Below are 20,709 nucleotides of genomic sequence, written 5' to 3'. Positions count from 1 at the left end.
GGGTGTCTCAAAGGCGGTCACCTGACAACTGGCCAGCAGATCCTGTTGGGAAAAGCTGCACCCCCAGAAGGGGTGTGACAGTGGGTGTGGTTCCCTGCATGCCCCCCCGACCTCCAGAAGGGTTGTGCCCACTGCCCCAGTTGCAACATTGCCCATCCCTCCTCTGTGTTGCTCTTCCTGGGGACAGCAGCCTGTTCTGACCTGGCAGCAGCAGTGTCTGTTGGCTTCTACCTTCCCTGCTGCTTTGCTGTCCTGGGGAGGAGGCGAAAGAACCTGGGAGGAAATGGGGATGTTTGGGCAGCCAGTTATGAACTGAAAGCCTAGTGACCACAGTTAACGTCCATTCGGTATCCCCTACAGCTAATGTGAAAACACACATGAACCAAATAAGCCAAAGGGTGTGTCCAGTGCACTGGTGTAGTAGGAGACCACAACATGTATTTCAGTGCTCCAAGCACCCCATTGTATGTGCTCATGGTGAGATATGACTGCTCTGAATTTTAACCTTTTGCTGCACATTTTTGGGGGGGTCTCCACTACACCTCTAGGGTCTAATTCTGCTCCCCTTAAGTGACCCGGAATAGCACTTACCCTCAGGAATATTGGCGTCAGCCGGCTGACTTGCATGAATAAGAACTAGTCAGCATACGCTGTTTCCAGAAAACACATGCATTTCCACAAAAGCAAATGCTACCCAACAATAGCTCGACCTTGCAGTCTGTCATGTCATGTCATGAAACCCCACTGAAGCTAATAGGAGCTTTGCTTGCATGAATGACTGCAGCATCAGGCCCAGAGTAATTTACTCTCCAAGATAATGGTATTGGCAATACAGAGGGTAGAGTGAGATTCTTGTGGAAATCTGGATTCCATGCTGATTTCCAGTGGGAAGTGGAGTTTCTTCTTGTTGGACAGAGCCAGAAAAGGTGTAACACAGTCATGCTTTAACTGAAGACGCAATTCGGGACTCTACCATGCCTGCTAGAGATCGATCCATGTTGGGTGCAGTGCAGAACTCCCTCTCCCAAAGGAGTGCAAGGAGGGATTCTGCCCTCAGGGGAGCGAGTAGCTCCCAGGGGGAGCCACATCGCTAAAATGGGTGCACAAACTCCCTCCCTAAGTCCCTGCTTGGTTGTTTCACTTTGTGACCATGCAACCTCCCTGTCTCTTGTGGGTATGTCTTTTGTGTCCCATTGGCGCACAGAAGGAACAATTCTGACAGGCACTTGTTCAAGGGAGGTTTTATGACACAGTGTAAGAGCCTGGGAGAATCGAACCACAATCTCTAGCCCCTTTTCATTCAGTGCCATTCTACTCATAGCCACTAGGTGGCGGAGAAGGACCAGCACTTGCCCGAGTTATCCTTGCTCAAGCAGACCATGGCAGACGGGCTCTCTGCCCTACAGGTTAAAATTAAGGCAAGGACACAAACTGTACCTCAGCCATCCGAGGTGGGGAGGGGAGCTATGTGATCAGAGGCTGAGATGTGGGGGTAGGGTGGGAGGAATGCAAACTTCAATTGGTTTGATGTGGCTGTTTAATTTGTATTTCAGAAAATGTATTTACGATGCATGGAGACCTGCCTTAAAGCACCCCAGGGACCGACACAAACTGGGTTCTTAATGTGGAGGGGGTATTCTAACTGAAGCAAGGCAGAGCTGTCCTTCAAATATTTGGGAACCTTTGGGGGTGGCTCTTACAAGAAAGGAGGTTGCCCCTTGTACAGAACTTCAGAGCAACTCCAAGGAACTTATAAAAGTTACAGCTAAGACTTTCAAAGCTGTCCAAGGGACTTCAACATCCATTTCCCATTAGTTTTAATGGGGAGTGGGAGTCCAAAGCCCCTAAGTGGCTTTGCAGATCTCAGCCTCCAGGTTTTATAAGGGAAAAGAAGTTACAAGCAAACTCTACTCCCAGCAAGCCACATTCTGCTACCCTCTCATGTTGAGCACAGTACCTTACTCCTCCGGGAGTCCCACTGAAATTGATGGCACCTCTCAAGGAATAAGGCAGCACTCATCATGAGTAAAGATACAGGAATCTGCCCCATAGTGTGCACTCTCAGATTGCTCCTTTGTTTAGCATGGTGTTTAGCTGGAGACTATCCCTTTACACGGCTGCTGAGGCTAAGCTGATTCTGTTTGTCATAAGACCATGTAAACCTGCAGATTTCTGTGACTGGTGGTTATTACCATGTTGTCTTAAGTGTGAAGAAGGCGGAGCAGCCGCCATAACAACTAACAGAACCCTGCATGTATTTCTCTTGTCCTTTTCTTCCTTGGATCACCTGTAATCTTTTTATTCTTTTGCATTTTCCTTCTAGGTGGTAAGTTAGGTGTTTATAACTTTGAATGCAGCCTCTTCTGCACATATCATAACTGCCTGTTTTCTAACTGTAGTATCATGCTCCAACCTGTTAGCATGACTCTGCTATGCCATGAAGCCTACTAAAGGAGTCAGTGAATGGATCTAATGAACCCTCTTTATTCCTCCTTGTCTTGCTGCAGTTCATCCTCTTTCCGTGTACTGGAGTAACCCACTTCAGTTACCATGTGCTGGAAAAGAATATCAAAGAAGGAACCTATTAATATGGGAAGCAACCCACTTCACGTGGGGAAATGAATTGTAATTTTAGGGTCTGACTGTAGCAGCAAAAGCCTAAATCTAAAATTAAAACTTCACCCTCTCAGAGCTGTTTTTTGAAGCTTAATAAAAGCAGGAGTTAGGGCCAGTTGGGGGCTAGTGTGTAAGCTGTACTGCTCCAGGAGGCAGTGTAGGTCAGAGACACCCCTCTGATGGCACAGTTCCTTCCTGGTCATCCCTTTGCTCTGTGAGAAGGGGGTAGTGATTTATAGCTGTCTTATACAGTAGCAAATCTCCTTGTTGGATCAGCATTGCTGGGTGATGTGGTGGGGGTGGAATCCTGGCTCAGCGTGCTCCTCACCTCTCCCTGCCCATGTGCTCTGGTGAGGAGTAGCAGGCACAAAGAACAAGGGATAATGTAGCCCTAAAAGTCCATAACTTATATAATAGATGGAGCTCCTCAGGTCTGTCTGCACAGCAGAGTTAACCCGGGCCCTTCCTCACATGTTTCCCTAACCCAGCTCCTGTCGCACATGGAGCCCTCTCATCAGAGTTTTGTGGTGCTTTCAACCCAGCTGGGGTATAGTCTCGAGCTGCTTTAACTCAGGGTGGTAAACTGTCTACTTTGTAGTGAGTGATTCAGTGTCTTCCCATGTGCCTGGATGGACAGACAAGTTCTCCCATAGTTCACTGGGAAAGAATCATAAAGTGGCTCAGCTTGTTGCAGTGCTAAGAACCATGGGATATACCCCCCCAGAAGTCCTAGTGACACACTGGGGAGCGCAGCACCAGTGAGGACATTGACTTGCATGGGCCTTTGCAGTCTGGCTGTTCACAGCCAGGCTAGGCTAACCTGGGTGCTCCGACCCTGCTGCTGATCACCCAAGTGCAAGTGAGACTATAAACCAAAAAAGGCCCTTTGGATTGGAAATGCCAGTGCAGCCCCAACCTCAGGGAGTCACCGAAAGTTAGGGTTAGAAATATCAGGTTTAATTCAGAGCTTTATTTTCCAGTTCTAGTTTCGGTTTCTTAGCCTGGTGGAAGAAGTTCTTCCCAGCTTCCGGACAGCAGCTTTGGCAACATGGCTCCAGCTTTCTCTGAAGTCAGACCTTAAAGTTCAATGAATATAACCCTACCCTTTGATAATGCTTGGAGATCTGTGGATGAAAAGCACCGTGCAAGTGCTAGGAAACACCACCACCACCACCTCCACCCTCGTTATGATGTTTATGTACTACTTAACATCCATTGTTTGAACGGCGAGGCTGGGTTATTAACACACATTTCTTGTGCGTTTTCCAGCTGGGTCATGCAGACGTGCTTGCACCGATGTCTGTATAATTCTGGGAATGCTTCTCTGCACGGCCTGCCTTGGGCTCAAACTAGAGCAAGGAGATGCTGTCCATCCAGATGTGGTTTTCTTAGGCCTAACTGTTGTTGGACAACAGCACCAATCTAATTGTATGTTTCTGTAATGTATCTTTTGGTGACTTCTAGAACATTGGGAAAAAGATGACCTGCCAAGAATTCATTGCCAACCTTCAGGGGATGAATGAAGGCAAAGATTTCCCCAGGGGGCTGCTGAAGGTAAGGGATGAATTTAACAGCTGGTTTTAAAGTAAGAGATTTGGTTTTGCCTTCACTGACTGATTCCTGAATCACAGTTAAAATAGACCATGCAGTTTATTGAATTCCTATTTGTCATTCACGATGGTGAATGGGTTTTTCTCTGCTCCCAAAGCACAGAAAAAATTTCACTCCTGCAAAGTCAGTTAGTAGTCCCAATGAAGATGCTTGCAGTGCATAAAGGTAAGTCTATGCATTAGTCTCTGCGGGTTTGGGGCCAGAGTTTTTAATAAAAGGAAACACAGGTGTGGCACAATCTACGAGTGCTTTGTAATGATAAGAGCAGGCACAAAGCCAGCCAGTTATTGCAACTGCATATTTAAGAGGGACCCCTGAATTGTGTATTATATAAGTTTTATATAGAGTTTGGGAAGAGGCTCATAGTGGTTTTCACATCAAAATGGGAGAGATAATTTTAGATTAGAATGCATTGTACTGCTTTTCTTCAGGGTTTGTTTGTATAATTTTTGAGTCTTTAAATGTGAATAACTGCAGAGAGCCTGAGCTGGCCACATCTCATTTTAGTAGCACTAACAGTGGGAAATATTTCTTTTCTTTGCCTGGGGGTTGGCATGAAGCATCAGGCTGTTGGAAGGGAGACAAGAATTTACACTAGAGTTCATGAATTGCTCACTAATGGGAAAATACGAAATATTGTTGCACCTGGCGCCTGACCCAAAATCTATAGAAGTCAGTGGAAAGATTCCCATTGTTTTCAGTGGGCTTTGGATAGGGCCCCTAATGAAATGCCAGACGCAGTGTATAGTTCAGGGTCGTTTTTTCATTTTTGTGGTTTCTCCGGTTGCTCTTGGCTCCTCCTGGGCTCTGCTTCCTAAATTTAAGCCCCTATTTGGAAAAAATAAAAACCTTCACCTGGGTGGTTAATAACCGAAGTGTCGCTGAGAGGACGCTCCCAGGTAAACTCCTGTCTGCTGTTGCCTTGGAGAGGCGGAGTGGGATTACTTGGCAGAGTAATCAAAGGCTCTTACTGACTAGCTAGATCTCTGGTGCTGTCTTTAAATAGCCCGTTTAGTGTACGAAAGGAAGATTTCCATTGGGCTCACCTGCTGTTTATTTTTCCGCTGTTGGAAGAATGATGATCGTTATCCTGGCCCATGCTATTAAGGACCTTTAGCACTGACTGTAAAGCTACCCTAAATGGGTAGCTATAAACCTGGGGTAGCTGGCTCTGTGCCAGCCCAGACCATCCCAGCATAGGGAGTGGGATGGCGCTTGGAGGGGTTGTTTCAGGGGCTAAAGAGGGTATGGCAGGAATGCAGTACTCTCCATCAGTCCCTGCCCTTGTCCCGGTTCCTAGCTGATACTCTCATTTGTGTGGGAGGCTGATTTGACCCCCGTCCGGCCCCAGGATCAGAGAGGGAGGAGGCAGAAACGTGGCTTTTAGAGCTGCTGTTGCCTGTCCCCTGACTCTGCTGAGATGTGCTCTGGCACAACCGAGGGTTTGCTTCTCATTGTTTTTCTTAGTAAATCTGAATGTACTGAAAAGCAGTAGCCTTGTTTTTCAGTAGCTCTTACTGGCAGTCTGCAGCTGATACAGGCTTTATGTTTAGCAATACGAATCAGGTGCATAGGCCTTTATTCAGCAAGGTGCTTCAGCAAAATGCTTTTAATTTAACTGTTCCATTAGCAACACTGTGAATGAAAGCAAATTCAGTGTCTGACTCAGAACCCCTAAAAATGGTGCCTCTCTAGCATCCTTGCTCGTGCCTTTGCAATTCCTGTTAGATCTGTGCAGAGTCCACCAGGTGGCATGATGTCACAGCTGAAAATGTAACAGCGAACAAAAGTCTGAGAATACCAGACGCCCACCTCTCATCAGTACAGCCGGGGTCAGGGAGAGAACTGCATCTCTGCGAGTCACAATTCTTTCTCCATTCTCCTCTCACTGGCAAGTTAGGCATTTGCCATTACATGGGGCTGGGCTTAAAGGTATATTTTCCAAGTTTAGTGGATGCAGGGAAAGTTCATTTTTTTTTCTTTTTTTTTGGTAGGCTTGTGGCTAAGCAGCAGTTCTGCAGAAAAGGATCTGGGGATTACAGTGGATGAGAAGCTGGATATGAGTCAGCAGTGTGCCCTTGTTGCCAAGAAGGCAAATGGTATATTGGGCTGTATTAGTAGGAGCATTGCCAGCAGATTGCGGGGAGTGATTATTTCCCTCCATTCGGCACTGGTGAGGCCACACCTGGAGTATTGTGTCCAGTTTTGGTCCCCCCACTACAGAAGGGATGTGGACAAATTGGAGAGAGTCCAGCGGAGGGCAATGGAAATGATCAGGGGGCTACAGCACATGACTTACGAGGAGAGGCTCAGGGAACTGGGGTTATTTACTGCAGAAGGGAAGAGTGAAAGGGGATTTGATAGCGGCCTTCAACTACCTGAAGGGGGGTTCCAAAGAGGATGGAGCTGGGCTGTTCTCAGTGGTGGCAGATGACAGAACAAGGAGCAATGGTCTCAAGTTGCAGTGGGGGAGGTCTAGGTTGGATATTAGGAAACACTATTTTACTAAGAGGGTGGTGAAACACTGGAATGGGTTACATAGGGAGGTGGTGGAATCTCCTTCTTTAGAGGTTTTTAAGGTTGACAGAGCCCTGGCTGTGATGATTTAGTTGGGGTTGGTCCTGCTTTGAGCGGGGGTTGGACTAGATGACCTCCTGAGGTCTCTTCCAACCCTAATCTTCTATGATTCTAAGGGAGAAGAAAATAACTGAAAGCCTCAGGAACCATGTAGCTCATTCTCCAGGAAGCTGGCCCTGACGTACGCCACATGTGGAGTCTGAATTGCCATAGCAAGGAAGAGCCATATTTAGCTAAGAGATACTACTCTCCTGCATGGTATCTAAAACAACCAAAGATCAAGTAAAAATTAACTCTTGCCTCTAATTAACCTTCAGTGCCACTGAGAGCAAAATCTGGCTCAGTGTGTTTATTTTGTATGGCTTTGAGATAGCAAAATTTTGGTTTGCCAACATCAAGCTTGCTGCTTCCTGTGAAGCAGAATGGTGAGACTGCTGGGAGCTAGGTAATACTCTCTTCATTATCAGCTTCAGAAGATCTCTGATGTGAGATCCGATTCCCCCTCTCCCCCAAGAGAGGTCTCTCTGTTTTACTAAGGTTTCTTGTACAATACCGACACTTGGCTATACAGCACAGAGCTTTATAGTTAAGCTGCAGAGTCTTTGATACCACTTCAGGAGCTGAGATTTTATTCTTGCTGGTATTTGAAATGAGAAATCCAGATGCCATCTTCAGCACCTTGTGTCTTCCTGCAGATCTGCTCATTAACACTGAATAGAGCTTTACTCTGATATCTCAGTCTGTAATCCATTTCCCCCCAACGCCACCCCCCCATCAACACTGAGGTTATTTTTTTTTTTTAAAGTTGAAAACCATAGAGGCAAAGAAGCACAAGTAACTGAGATTAAAAGCTTGGTTTCCCTGAGATCTGATTGCAGTATTTATCCAATCAGTACTTTACCAGGCAGGGAGAGATGTTTGGCTTGCTTTTCATTCCACCCTAGCTGCAGTAAAACTGTCTGTCACACATCCCATGCAGCTGCCATCAGTTACTGATGTACAGTATAAATGGAGATATTGGACCTGAGCCTTGTTTACACTAAGGCCCCTTTATGGTGCTCTGGCAGTGCAGAGGCCTCGAAGTGGGTGCCAGTTGTTACTACTCTCAGAGGCCTCTCCATGTCGTCACACTGGTGTAAAGGGTCTTGGGATAAATGAGAATCAGGCCCCCAGGCTGTGATTCTCCCCTCCCTTGCACAGGTGTAAATGAGGAAGACATTGACATCCATGGTGTTAACTGGTGTAAGAGAGGGAGAATTAGGCCCGTTAAATCCAGGCCGAGTTAGATTTTTGGGTGAAATGTTTCAAAGGCACTGAAGCTTTTTTAAAAATCCCACCCTTTGATTCTGATCTTACATATGCCAGCCACACTAGGGATTTTGCGTCATATCAGCCTGGGGTCAGGCAAGTTGACCCTGACTTCATGGTAGTGTTTCACTTTCAACCCATTGAAATAGTACATTTTTCTAGTAAAAATTCCTTGATCCTTGGACGTCTAATAAAACCCTGCAAGAAATATGAAATGTGTGTGATGCCTGTATCTATATAGCCTTATGTAGTTGTATTGCTCACTCCTAAAGCAAATCTGGACTCACACAGCTACATAAATTTACAACTGGGGACCAGCGGCAGATTTGCAATAAATGGAAGAACACTGTGTTTGTTATTGAGCTCTGAGCCAAGGTGATCCCTGCCTATAGGGCCCAAGGCAATACTTGGTTTTCTTTGGACTCAGAGTTATTGGTATCATGTCCCTAGAGAACCAAGATCGTTTGTTGTGAGTTACCCCCTTGGGTTGATGGTGGAGGAAGCTGGAATGAGACAAGGTTTTATTCCATAGGTACAACTGTCTGTCTCATGTGAGTCCTGAAGCTGGCTGGTCCCCAGCAGGCTGGCTGTGGCTGCCCCATTTCCCCATAACACATGAAATGGAAATGGGCCGGTTCTGTAATTGCTACATGCTTGCTGAGTTGATGGAAGGTGTTTGCTATTCACAGAGCTGACGGGAGGTTAGAGAGCTGTACAGTAGGGTAACTGTACCAAAGGGAGAAGAGACAGGAGTACAGTGTACGATAATACAGACTAGCTGGTTATAACTCTTGTCAGGAAATGTCTGATGGGGGTAGGATTCAAATCCAGCTTGAAGACTTGGACATTTAAGGTCCGATTTTTCAAAGCCATTTTGAGTACCAGCTCATCTGCCGTAGAGGCACCTAAATGAAGTGACCACATTTTTAAGTGGGAGCTACTAGGTGCTGAGCTCTGGAAAATCTGGCCCTTAGTTTCTGAAATCATATGAATACTTGATCTGATTCCTGGGCTGCACAATTTCCTATGGAAGCTGCGAGGCAGTGTGTGTCTCATTTTGCTATCAGTTTCTTGCACTTAAGGTTTTGTTTGTTTCTCTCTTGCCTTTCTGTCTAGCATGGGTTTTTTTCCCCTTAGACCCTCCAAAGCAAACACTTGATTAGAAAAGGATTCCTGGCATCCTGTTTGGTCCAGTCCAGTCATTTCAGATGTCTAATGGAGAAAAGGGGCGAGTTTAAAGTAGCTTAATTGTTCCTCTCTTATTTACCCAGAGGAAATCATACTGATCGCTGCTGTGTGCGCATGAATTGCTTTCCTTTGTATCCTCTGCACTCCCTTTCATTTGTGTACAGCATGGGTTCTGCACTAAGGGGTCATAACCCCCTGCTGCTGCAAAATGGAAAGGGGAGGCCAGCTACTTCACAGCTAGATGAGAAGGAAGTCCTCGAGGAAGTGTCAGCAGGGAAAGGCTGAGGACCACTGGTTGACGGCATTAATTCCTACAGTGCTTTTATTGGTTTAGTATCGCAAATGAGGACAGCAAAAAGTATAGACAGCAAAAAAATATAGATTTCTATTCAGTATGGATCAAGAATTTAGAGAACATTTCACCAAAACAACTCAAAACACCCCCCCCCACCCAAAAAAAGAAAAAAGAAAAGGAAGGCATTGCAGTCTGTTTAGTTTTTACCCCAGAAGGGACAACATTTACAGGTTGTTTTCTGTAGCCCATTGCAATACATTTAAATCTGAAAAAACAGTTGTCCAAAAACCATTCAGGTTGCTAAGAGGTAATAATGCCAACCTGAAAAACACAAAGCCCAGAAAATGCAGAGTAAAACCATCTGCTTACATGCACACATCATCCTACATAGACATGTAGTACTGAATTTGAATGTAGTGCCCATTCTCCTAACAAATTAACACTGCTCAACCCCAGTCACCAAGGTCACACCCACACCACCTTAATTCTGTCCACTGTTTGCTGCCAGTGCTCCTGTGGGATTAATCTTTCTTTCCTGTAGTTAGTGGTTTTGAGTGTTGTGGATTATAACTTGTTAGGTACCTTTGCCAGTTAAAGCAAACTTGTTTGTTTATCATGCAGAACTGTGAACTATAATATGTTGCAGATAGTTGTTACAATTAGCATGTATTGCTAATTAGCTTCTCTAATCAGTGAGATTCTGATACCCTTACATTGAATAGTGCCTTATTCTATGAATAGCCTTATTGGAATACAAATGTGAGACAGGGTTGTCATAAATATAAAGGGAAGGGTAAACCCCTTTAAAATCCTTCCTAGCCAGAGGAAAAATCCTCTCACCTGTAAAGGGTTAAGAAGCTAAAGGTAACCTCTCTGGCACCTGGCCAAAATGACCAATGAGGAGACAAGATACTTTCAAAAGCTGGGAGGAGGGAGAGAAACAAAGGGTCTGTATCTGTCGTTATGCTGCTTTTGCCGGGGATAGACCAGGAATGGAGTCTTAGAACTTTTAGTAAGTAATCTAGCTAGGTATGTGTTAGATTATGATTTCTTTAAATGGCTGAGAAAAGAACTGTGCTGAATAGAATGACTATTCCTATCTGTGTGTCTTTTTTGTAACTTAAGTTTTTGCCTAGAGGGATTCTCTATGTTTTGAATCTAATTACCCTGTAAGGTATCTACCATCCTGATTTTACAGAGGTGATTCCTTTACTTCTATTTACTTCTATTTCTATTAAAAGTCTTCTTGTAAGAAAACTGAATGCTTTTTCATTGTTCTCAGATCCAAGGGTTTGGGTCTGTGGTCACCTATGCAAATTGCTGAGGATTTTTACCAAACCTTTCCCAGGAAGTGGGGTGCAAGGGTTGGGAGGATTTTGGGGGGAAAGACGTGTCCAAACTACGTTTCCCAGTAAACCCAGTTAGAGTTTGGTGGTGGCAGTGGATATTCCAAGGGCAAAGGATAAAATTAATTTGTACCTTTGGGAAGTTTTAACCTAAGCTGGTAAAAGTAAGCTTAGGAGGTTTTCATGCAGGTCCCCACATCTGTACCCTAGAGTTCAGAATGGGGGAGGAACCTTGACAGGGGCATCAGAATCTGTCCCTCAGAGGTGTATTAGCATGATAAGTGTTGTGGTGGTGTTAAGGTAGATGATTGGTAGATAATGAAAAGTTCCTACCATACTTTATTTCCAGATTCCAGGATTTTGAGTCAAACCACGTAAGCAGAAAAATCTAATATCTGTATTCTTCTCTAAAGGCAGATAAGCCCTAGTGTTTTGTCTGGAAATCAACACAAGCTAGCAGCCAAAGTCTAATTCTGTACACCAGCTTTGTGCCTCTGAATAGAGGAAGATAAAGCTTTTTGAACAGTGACCAACAGCTCAAGAGACAAAACCTTTAATAGTTGTTGAGAAATACATATTCTCGTCTTATATGCTTCAGGGATTGCCCAGTGAACAGAGCATTGGGCTGGGAGTTGGAAGACATGGGTTGTGTTCCTGATTGTGCCGCTGATGTATTGAGTGACCTTCACCTCTCGTGCTGCTTTTGCTCTTTAGCTATTTGCGCTGTAAACTCTTTGGGGAAGAAACTCTCTCTCTCTCTCCCTACACGTTTATAGAGCAGCTAGCACAACGGGGCTTGAATCTGTGTGTGGACCTCTACGGGGCAGGGAATGAGGGAGAGTCAGCTCAGAGTCTCCAGTGTTAGCAGAAGCAACTGTGTAGTTTAATACCGGTTTCTGAGTGATTGGGGTTTCGTTTTCATCCAAGAATGCAAAGTCTCATTAATGTATTGTCTGTGGATGGATTATTTTAAAAATGGACAATTCCAGGTGGGAACAATCAGTTTCTTCATCCTGCTAAATAATAAAAGCTGTCCGTTACAGTCTGACTTGTTAACTGAAATGTTTAGCAGTTCTAGAAGATGAACATGTAAATTCTGAGCTTTCCATCTAGCCCTCTAAATTGTCCAGATTGTCAGCTCAGAAAACCCATACAGTACTATTCAGCAATGGCTGTCCTTTTAAAATCAGAAGCCTTGGATCCTTCTGAGTTGGGAAATCTCTAATACAATGTCACACATACATTTTGGTCCTTCTGACATATTACTCCCACCTCCACGTGGGTAGAAAACAAATTCTGAAAAACATTCTTTGATCTTCCACCCACTGATCTGCTAGAAATTTAAGTTCTGTACTGCAACTCGGGGAAAGGGGGAGTAGAAATATAATTTATACCATATTTTTAAGAAATGCAGTTTCCATTGGTTTTGGAATTACTGCTTTATAAATCCTCTGTGCTCCTGCATTCTGTTAGTCATCACACTTTGAGAATGACATTGGGCTACTCTCCGTGACCTACTTTAAACTATTTTCCTTCCAAACAAGAACATTGGGTTGCAACTTGAATGTTGTTGTTTTTCTTTGATGCCTGATGTTAAATAGAGCACTTAGTTTTCTTTCAAAGTCATATTACCTGATGATGAAGTATGTAAGGTGTTAATAAGTTATTAGTAAACATTAAGGATATGTCTACCCTGCATTGTAAGCCCAGGTCTGTGGGATCTGGGCTTGTAGACTCGGTGTTTCCCAGCCCGCACTCGAGCGTCCACGCTGCATTACAATCCTGTGTTGACAGTTGCTGAACCCAGGTCTCACAGCTGTGCTCACATGTCCATACTGCACTATGCTGACCTTCTGACTTGAGCGTGCGGCTTGAACTGAGTCCATATTGCAAAATGGCAGGTTCTGGCTCTGACCCACCCCCATCCTAGGACCTGGGGCATGAGTGCTGGCTGACCCGAGTCAAATTGATCCGTCTGTGGATGGAAGTGGGTCTTGGGCTCAAGCTGAGTCAGAGCTTGGGCTTAGTGTATAGTACAGACATACCCTAAGGGGCTGGTTCTGGCCTCGCTGGCATGTAGGAGCCACACAGGAGCTGCAGCGGCTGGGGCAGAATTCTCCTGGCAACATAGACCTGATTTCATTGCCCCTGTGCTAGTCCCTTCCACAGGCCCAGGCCTCGGGGGCATGCTGGAAGTGGGAGCATGTCAGAGGGCTGTGTCCATAGCAAGGAGCTCCACGGGGAGTCCGGGCAGCCTGCAGGCAGCCCTGGGGAGGTTGCTGTAAAGCAGCCTCTAATTTAAACCACAGGCCAGCTTTGCCCCCTGGCCTTTGCCTTCTGTGCTGCATCTCTTGGGAGGCATTGCACCAGATGCAATACAGGACACCCATGTAAAGCCCCTGCCTTTGTTAAAGTAGCTGTCATTTCATGGGTTGCGCTCAGCTGTATGAATCAGAGGATGGCATGAACGTTCGTACGGACGGTTCTGAGAGAAGGCCATGTGAAGAGCGTCTCATCTGGGCCATTTAGGCTTCAGCACTGTTTGGAGTGCTTATTGCAGGTGCAGAGTCATGTCAATGAACTAGCCAGAGATTTTTTTCCTGTGTTTATGCATATGTGCAATTCAGCAGTTGCTTCTGAAACCAGCCCTTCTGTAACCTCAGTTGTGATGTCAAGGTTTTACTAGATGGGCTTTTTTTTTAATGGATGTATTTAATGGTACATCGTCTGTTGCAACTTTAACTTTGTCAAGGTTCCTTCCCCACTCTGAACTCTAGGGTACAGATGTGGGGACCTGCATGAAAATCTCCTAAGCATACTTTTACCAGCTTAGGTTAAAACTTCCCCAAGGCACAAATTATTTTACTCTTTGCCCTTGGATTTCTACTGCCACCACCAAACTTTATCTGGGTTCCTGAAAAAATGGAGTTTGGACCCGTCTTTCCCCCCAAAATCCTCCCAACCCTTGTACCCCACTTCCTGGGGAAGGTTTGGTAAAAATCCTCACCAATTTGCATAGGTGACCACAGACCCAAACCCTTGGATCTGAGAACAATGAAAAAGCATTCAGTTTTCTTACAAGAAGACTTTTAATAGAAGTAAAAAGAAAAGAATCACCTCTTTAAAATCAGGATAGTAGATACCTTACAGGGTAATTAGATTCAAAACATAGAGAATCCCTCTAGGCAAAACCTTAAGTTACAAAAAAGACACACAGACAGGAATATTCATTCTATTCAGCACAGCTATTTTCTCAGCCATTTAAAGAAATCATAATCTAACACATACCTAGCTAGATTACTTACTAAGTTCTAAGACTCCATTCCTGTTCTGTCCCCGGCAAAAGCATCACACAGACAGACACAGACCCTTTGTTTTTCTCCCTCCTCCCAGCTTTTGAAAGTATCTTGTCTCCTCATTGGTCATTTTGGTCAGGTGCCAGCGAGGTTACCTTTAGCTTCTTAACCCTTTACAGGTGAGAGGATTTTTCCTCTGGACCAGGAGGGATTTTAAAGGGGTTTACCCTTCCCTTTATATTTATGAAAAACTTAATGACTTTTTTTATATTAAATAATATGTTGATAATTTTTAAATGGAAGTCTCAATTAATGTATAACTCTGTTTGTCTTTGTGAGCCGAGGATGTAATTAGAATATAGTTATTAAAACAAGTAATGTAAAAACAGGACTTGATTCCCTTCCAGGTTTGCCCTGTTTCGGTATAAATAAAAAATAGTATGGCCTACAATATTGTGTTTCTGTGGGCTGAGGGGAGGGTCTGGCTGGGGAGTGAAGTTTCCTCATTCTCCAGCTATATTTCTAGCAGTTGTAAAGGGAATGTTCAGAGTGATTTTTGCAGTATTTGTGTGGTATCTGTGAAATCCCAAATGTTGCAAAGGAGTTTGTTTTCATTATCATAGCAGTCCCCGTGATTAGTAATGTGACACTTTATTTCAGCAGTGGCTTATTTTGGTTTAAGATGGAGTTTCTCCCTCTCCCACTTCTTCCCCCATCCCCACCCCCAGCAAAAAAGAAAATTGAAGGATGCGGCCTGATTCTGATCTCACACCAATACTGTGTTGGTGTTACTCTGCTGACTTAAATAGATTTACTGATGTAAAGCATTGGGTGAGATCAGAATCAGCTCCATGGACATATGGGACTCTTCATTGTGTTCAGACACATAATACATACATGTACATAGTACATTTTACCTCGGAAGAACACAGCGGGCTTGATCCTCCTGTGTGGAAGTCAGTGGCAGTTTTGCTCTAGACTTCCATGGGGGCAAGATCAGACCCAGTGTTTCTGTAAATGTCTTGTCTTGTATAGTGTATTGCGGTCAACAGAGGATAGGTGGCTAGCATGAAGACAGCATAGCTAGATAACATCAGAAAGCTACATGGATATCCATCATCCTCCCACCATGCATGAAACATGCTGTTATCCTATTACAGCATCTCCTTATTTTTGCCTTTATCTGACTACTTGTGCGTGTAGAAGACAAAAGTAGTTGCGGTCAGGTATCAGGGACTGCTGTATACACGGTCGATTGAGACATTAAGATTTAATTTAGGTTGTCAAACTCTGACTGGTCAGAAATCATTATATTAAATATCCCTGTAAGATCAGCTCCCCAAAGACAGCTGATTGCTGATCACCTTTTGGTGGCCATGTTTAGGAAGATATATATTATATACGCTTTGTTCGTGCAACAGAACCCATTTGTATTGTCTGTTTGGACTGTGGGTTTTTTTTGTTTGTTTTGTTTTGTTTTTTTAAACAGAGGGAATCTTCCTCTGGCGAATACACAGATTCACTCAATATTGTTGTTTTTCCTGTGCCCTAATAATTACGCTGCACAAATACGTCATTTGGTCTCAGGAGTGGGTTGGGATTTTTTTTAATGAATGTTTATTTTTTGTCACGAGTATCAGACTTGAGTGGTACTAATGGAGTCTTGTCTCTTAGTTTGTAGATAGCAAAGCTCTTCTTCCAGTTCAGTAGTGGGAGTGACTTTGGGCAAGTCTACACGCTAACATGAAGTTGACTTAAGTTACGTCTACATACATCCACCGCAGTAATAAATCGGTTTGGGATGTCCACACTAGCTCCTTCTGTCGGGGTGCACGCCCTCACCAGGAGCACTTGTACCGATTTAACTGTCAGTGTGAGGCTTGTGGGGTGCTGACAGCCAGAGCCCCGTCACAACTCCAGGTATCAGCTGCTTTACATCGACCTAACTCTGTCATGTAGACCAGGCCTTTGAGTGTGCTCCCCAAAGCCCATATCGGATTTCTCTTCCAATATCACAATGTAGGTCTTTCGCATTCATATCACCATCTAATATTTTAAACTAAAATAAATTCCATTAATTGAATCTCTCAAAGTGTCCAGACAAATACTCTCTAATTTCTTCCTGCTGCTGTTTATTATTTACACAGCAGTAGCATCTGGCAGCACCAATCAGGAATCAGGGCCCAGCTGTACAGATGTGCAGGGAGATGATACTCTCTCCCCCTAGGAGCTCACAGTCTAGGTGGTGATGAAACTCTGCAGGTGGGTTGGAGCAAGAGGAGAAGGTAGCAGTAAAGGTAGCAAATCACTGTACAGTAAGCCCGGGGCTCAGTTTGCCCCCTGCCTAGGCTTTGCAACATGCTGGAGCTATGTAGGCATCATGGCAGAGGACTTAGGGAAGAATTTAAGAGGTAGCAAGGTGGTGACTTTGTGGATTTTTTTCACTTAAATCATTTAGACCAAAAATTTTAAAAGTCACCTTCCCCCGCCCAATTTTGGGTGCCCAACTAGGGACAGCGAGGGCCTGATTTTCAGAGATGCTGATTGGTAGCTTCCAGAAATAGGACCAGATCCTTTGTGTAGCTCCACTGATCCCAGAGAAGCGCTGATAATTTTATACCAGCAGCGAATCTGGCCCACTGACTTTTATTTCCCTGAAGTCTCTTTTTATTGACCCAAGTTCTGTTTTTCTGATCTGCTTGGAGCAGTTCTAGGGCAAGTTCAGTATGGTTTCTTGCTGCATCACACGCGTGGGATCTTCCATGATGGAGTCAGATGACAGTAAATTTGCAAGCATAAATCAATAATCTGAATGCATATTTTAATCCCTAAACTACAAGGCTGTTGCTGATGGTGGTGGTGTGGGGGGAAGGCCATTATCCGCATGGCCCGATACGATGGGTATACCTGTCAAGATTCAAGAGGGGTGATTCTAAGGAAAGCTACATGCTCTTCCTGCTGTGAGCCAGGGGATGCAGAATACAATGGATGTGACATGACTTACTCACTTCTCAGGGACACGCCAGCAAATAGAAGAGGTCCCTTTCAGAAAGGAAAGTGTGTTTATGACCAACCCCTAACTCTTCATGAAAAACGCAGGTGCTAACAAGTAAGAAAGGTTTAGAGGTGTCCCTGGTAGGGGTGATTTCCACCTCTTCCAGCCAGTGCATGTGGGAGTTAACAGACATTGTGGGTCAGGGTCCTGGGTCTTGGAGACGCTGAGAACTAGCAGAATGGATCTGTGGCAGATGTAGCAGAAGCCTTCTGCTCCTGTCACTGCTGCCGCGCTGATGATACACGTTCTGTCTCTGGGACCCCGAGTGTCTGGTGGTGACACATGTGGGTTGCGGTTCAGGTGTCTGTAAACAAGTGCGGGACGGGGGAGGCTGCATCTGGTCCCAGTCTGTTTGTTTCCTGTAACAAATGTGTCTCTGCGCTAACCTACAGGAGCTAGCAGCACTTCCTGAGGCCAGCTGGCACTGCAGTGACTGTCTACCCCACAGGCTTGCCCCCTGGCTGAGGGAGGGAGTGAGTCATAGAATCTCAGGGCTGGAAGGGACCTCAGGAGGTCATCTAGTCCAACCCCCTGCTCAAAGCAGGACCAATCCCCAACTAAATCCCCCATCCCAGCCAGGGCTTTGTTAAGCCAGGCCTTAAAAGCCTGCTGGCCCTTGGATGTTCTGGATCTCCAGCTGCTGGTGAGAGCAGCTTGACAGCCGTCGTGTATATCACAGCAGTGCAAAGGCCATCGCGGAGGGCAGCAACGTGACTGGCACACGCTGATAAGTTTTCACGTTCAGCTCAGGGGCAGCTGATCACTGCATCCCAGACACCTGTGATTCACCTCCATTGGTATGGGTACCATCTCTCCTGGGTTCGGGGCTCTGTTCCCATCATCCGCTCGTCTTCCCCGCTTGTACTGGCTGGCTACCTGCTCTTCCTGTGTCAGCAGCAGCCACTACCTCTCCGCCTTGGACAGGAGAGAGCGCTTGCCTCTGAGCTGGTTGCTATGGTTACGTGCAATCTGCTATATTCTGGGTCTCCGGGAGCCAGAAATGATGGTGCTTTCGCAGCGTTTAGGTAACCAGCTTCTCTCCCTTACTGGGAGCATCCACCCTCTCTGAAACTGTGCATGCTGATTGGATGACATTCGCTCCTGCACAGAGACCAGCATAGGGGCCATATATCACTTAAGCCCCCAAAGTGTGGTTTGAGTGGGCTTTAGGTGGTGCCTAGGGCTTGTGTGGGGCTGCAAATTGCCCTTGGTTTGTTAACCTCTGTGGATGTGCTGGCAGGACAGGGTACAGGATATGGGCTGCATTCCTGTTTTGGAATGATTTTTGGAGCATCTATTTCCTTTGCCCATATTTGCACTGGAAAGGGGAGACACATGCCCTGAGCTTCTATTCCCAATTCTGCAACTGATTGACTGAGTGACCTTGGACAATCACTTGCCCTCTCCTGCACCTCAATTACCCCATCTTAAAATGGGTACAGCAGTGTCCCTTTCATGCCTCTTTTGAGGGCACTTGGAGGTATTTGGATAACAATGCAGTTAGAGGTGCTAAGCATTGTTACTATTCATTAAGGGCAGGCAGTGACGGGAGTGTCTTTATTTTTCTAACCCACTTTCCAGAGCCCCGGGATTCTTTTTGTAGTGTCCTGGAATTCATAAGCATTTTTCACATGCAAGGGCCAGTGCCTGACAGGTTACTGAAGGCTTTTGTATGTGGTGTCTTTATTTTACTGGAGACATTAATGAAGGAGGCATGACATCACAGGAATAAAAGGGTTGAGAATGAATTACCTTGCTTGGCCTGGTGCCATTGGTCCCGGTATCCGGGATATGTGTCTTTGCGTTTGTGCCTGTGTTAGTGTGTGTCCGGGGAGGGGGAGCGTATGCTGAAGAAGGGAGGGGAGCAGGGGTGGAGTTTGTCTCTCTTTTCAGGGCCAGTGACGTGAGCAATGCCTGGAACAATCAGACTGGCTCAAAACAGTGTAGTTGAAGATGCTGGAGCAAACAGCCTGGTGCATTTTAAGCAAACACTGATAGCTCCAGCCTAGGTTCCCCAGACAGTCCTTACAGATTTGTCTCCAGCTTCACTATACTGCACTGGTCTGGGGTGGGCCATTGTTTCTCCTCTCCCCAATCCTCGGAAATGATTGGAGTTAATAGTGTGCAGAGCACCAGCAAGGTCCGAGTAAGAGCCACAGGTTCCGTGAAATACTCCCGAGAAGACTCTCTCTGGCGACAGTCCCACCGGTCAACGTCTATGAAAATCTCCAACTCCTCTGAGTTTTCTGCTAAAGAAAGCAAGGTAAAAAATAAATGCACAATATTTCTGTCTGCCGTGACTAGGGATAAGATGATAGAAAATCTTGTATTGATGGTCTGGTGAGAAATGAAGGCATTTCATGTGGCTCTGGGTAATCTCTAGCGATCACAGGGTTGCTGTGAAGCCAGGAAAGATCTATCAGTTTGAGAAGAGACTGAAGGCAAAGAGGGTTGGTGTTGCAGAGATCGGATTTTAGAGGGATGCCCTGTGTCGAAGCTTCATGCAACAGTAAACACTGAAAACTTGCTAGTTGGAATGCTAATTGGAGCTCTGTGCCTCGGCAAGCTGCCTGTATTTGCAAATTCTCTCTCTGGGATTCTTTTCATTTTGGGGAAATTATTTATACAGATTTCTTTAAAGTCCATTTTCCTTCCCTGTTTAAATGGCTCTACTTTTGTCTCTGAGGGAGTTAGATAAAAATATCATCTCACTTGCACTGCATGATTAAATATTACCATGAAATATTTATTGGGAAGGCTCCACTGAACACTGGTAGGGATGTATGTATGTATGGTTGTTTGCTTAACATGGATAGAACTAGCTGCTCTGGGAGCTGGGGTTAGTGTGCTTTGAATCAGCAGAGCACTGTCGCTGCTGTTTGTAGGCAAACACACACACATTGTATGCAGGGTTGGCGCCTGCCTCATTCCACCACTCTCCGTGTACCTATTCTCAGAAGTGCTAATCACCTCCAGTGGGAGTGGAGTACTCAGCGTCAGCCCAACACCTCACAGCATCTGGCTGTGTGTGAGCAAGATGCTTGAAATGGTGAACAAATTTCCCTCTACCTTCCCTTCCACCACACACACGTTATCACACAGGATAGACTGCTAGTAGCTGCTCACTAGGGAGTGTTAAAACAAGATAAGGTCGGAGTGGTTTTGAAGAGCACGTAAAGGTGTCTAGCCAGGGTTTGTGTGTGTGTATGTGGTCGTGTATCATGTTTACACCCACACACACGCATTTCATTTGTGCTGGAGACCTATTGTGTCTGTTCCAAATCCCACGTACATCAGTGCAGAAGTTACATTCCAGCAGACTCTTCTGAAGGAATGTCACAATGAAAACATCCCTTCTCTCCGTGGACATTCTTTGCTTTGTCCGGGTTACGCACTCGTAGTTTATAGTACGCGCGA

At 45.3% G+C, this 20,709-nt stretch overlaps 1 protein-coding gene across 8 annotated transcripts in view; it reads left to right on the top strand.

Moving 5' to 3' along the window:
* PSD3 (pleckstrin and Sec7 domain containing 3) overlaps positions 1-20,709 on the top strand; it is a 143,287-nt gene that overhangs the window by 77,347 nt on the left and 45,231 nt on the right. For 6 of the 8 annotated variants that reach the window (XM_048851597.2, XM_048851599.2, XM_048851598.2 and 3 more), the window contains one exon: positions 4,081-4,170. In XM_048851597.2, coding sequence (XP_048707554.1) covers positions 4,081-4,170 — 90 coding nt within the window. Of the gene's footprint in view, positions 1-4,080; positions 4,171-6,221; positions 10,663-19,212; positions 19,556-20,709 lie in introns of those variants that run through there. The other 2 variants (XM_075128911.1, XM_075128913.1) reach the window with 2 other exon arrangements.

The sequence above is a fragment of the Caretta caretta genome, chromosome 5, assembly GCF_965140235.1.
Source record: "Caretta caretta isolate rCarCar2 chromosome 5, rCarCar1.hap1, whole genome shotgun sequence".
Taxonomy (NCBI): Eukaryota; Metazoa; Chordata; order Testudines; family Cheloniidae; genus Caretta; species Caretta caretta.
The sequence above is the reverse complement of the archived record's forward strand: the minus strand, read 5'-3'. Positions and strand labels throughout refer to the sequence as shown.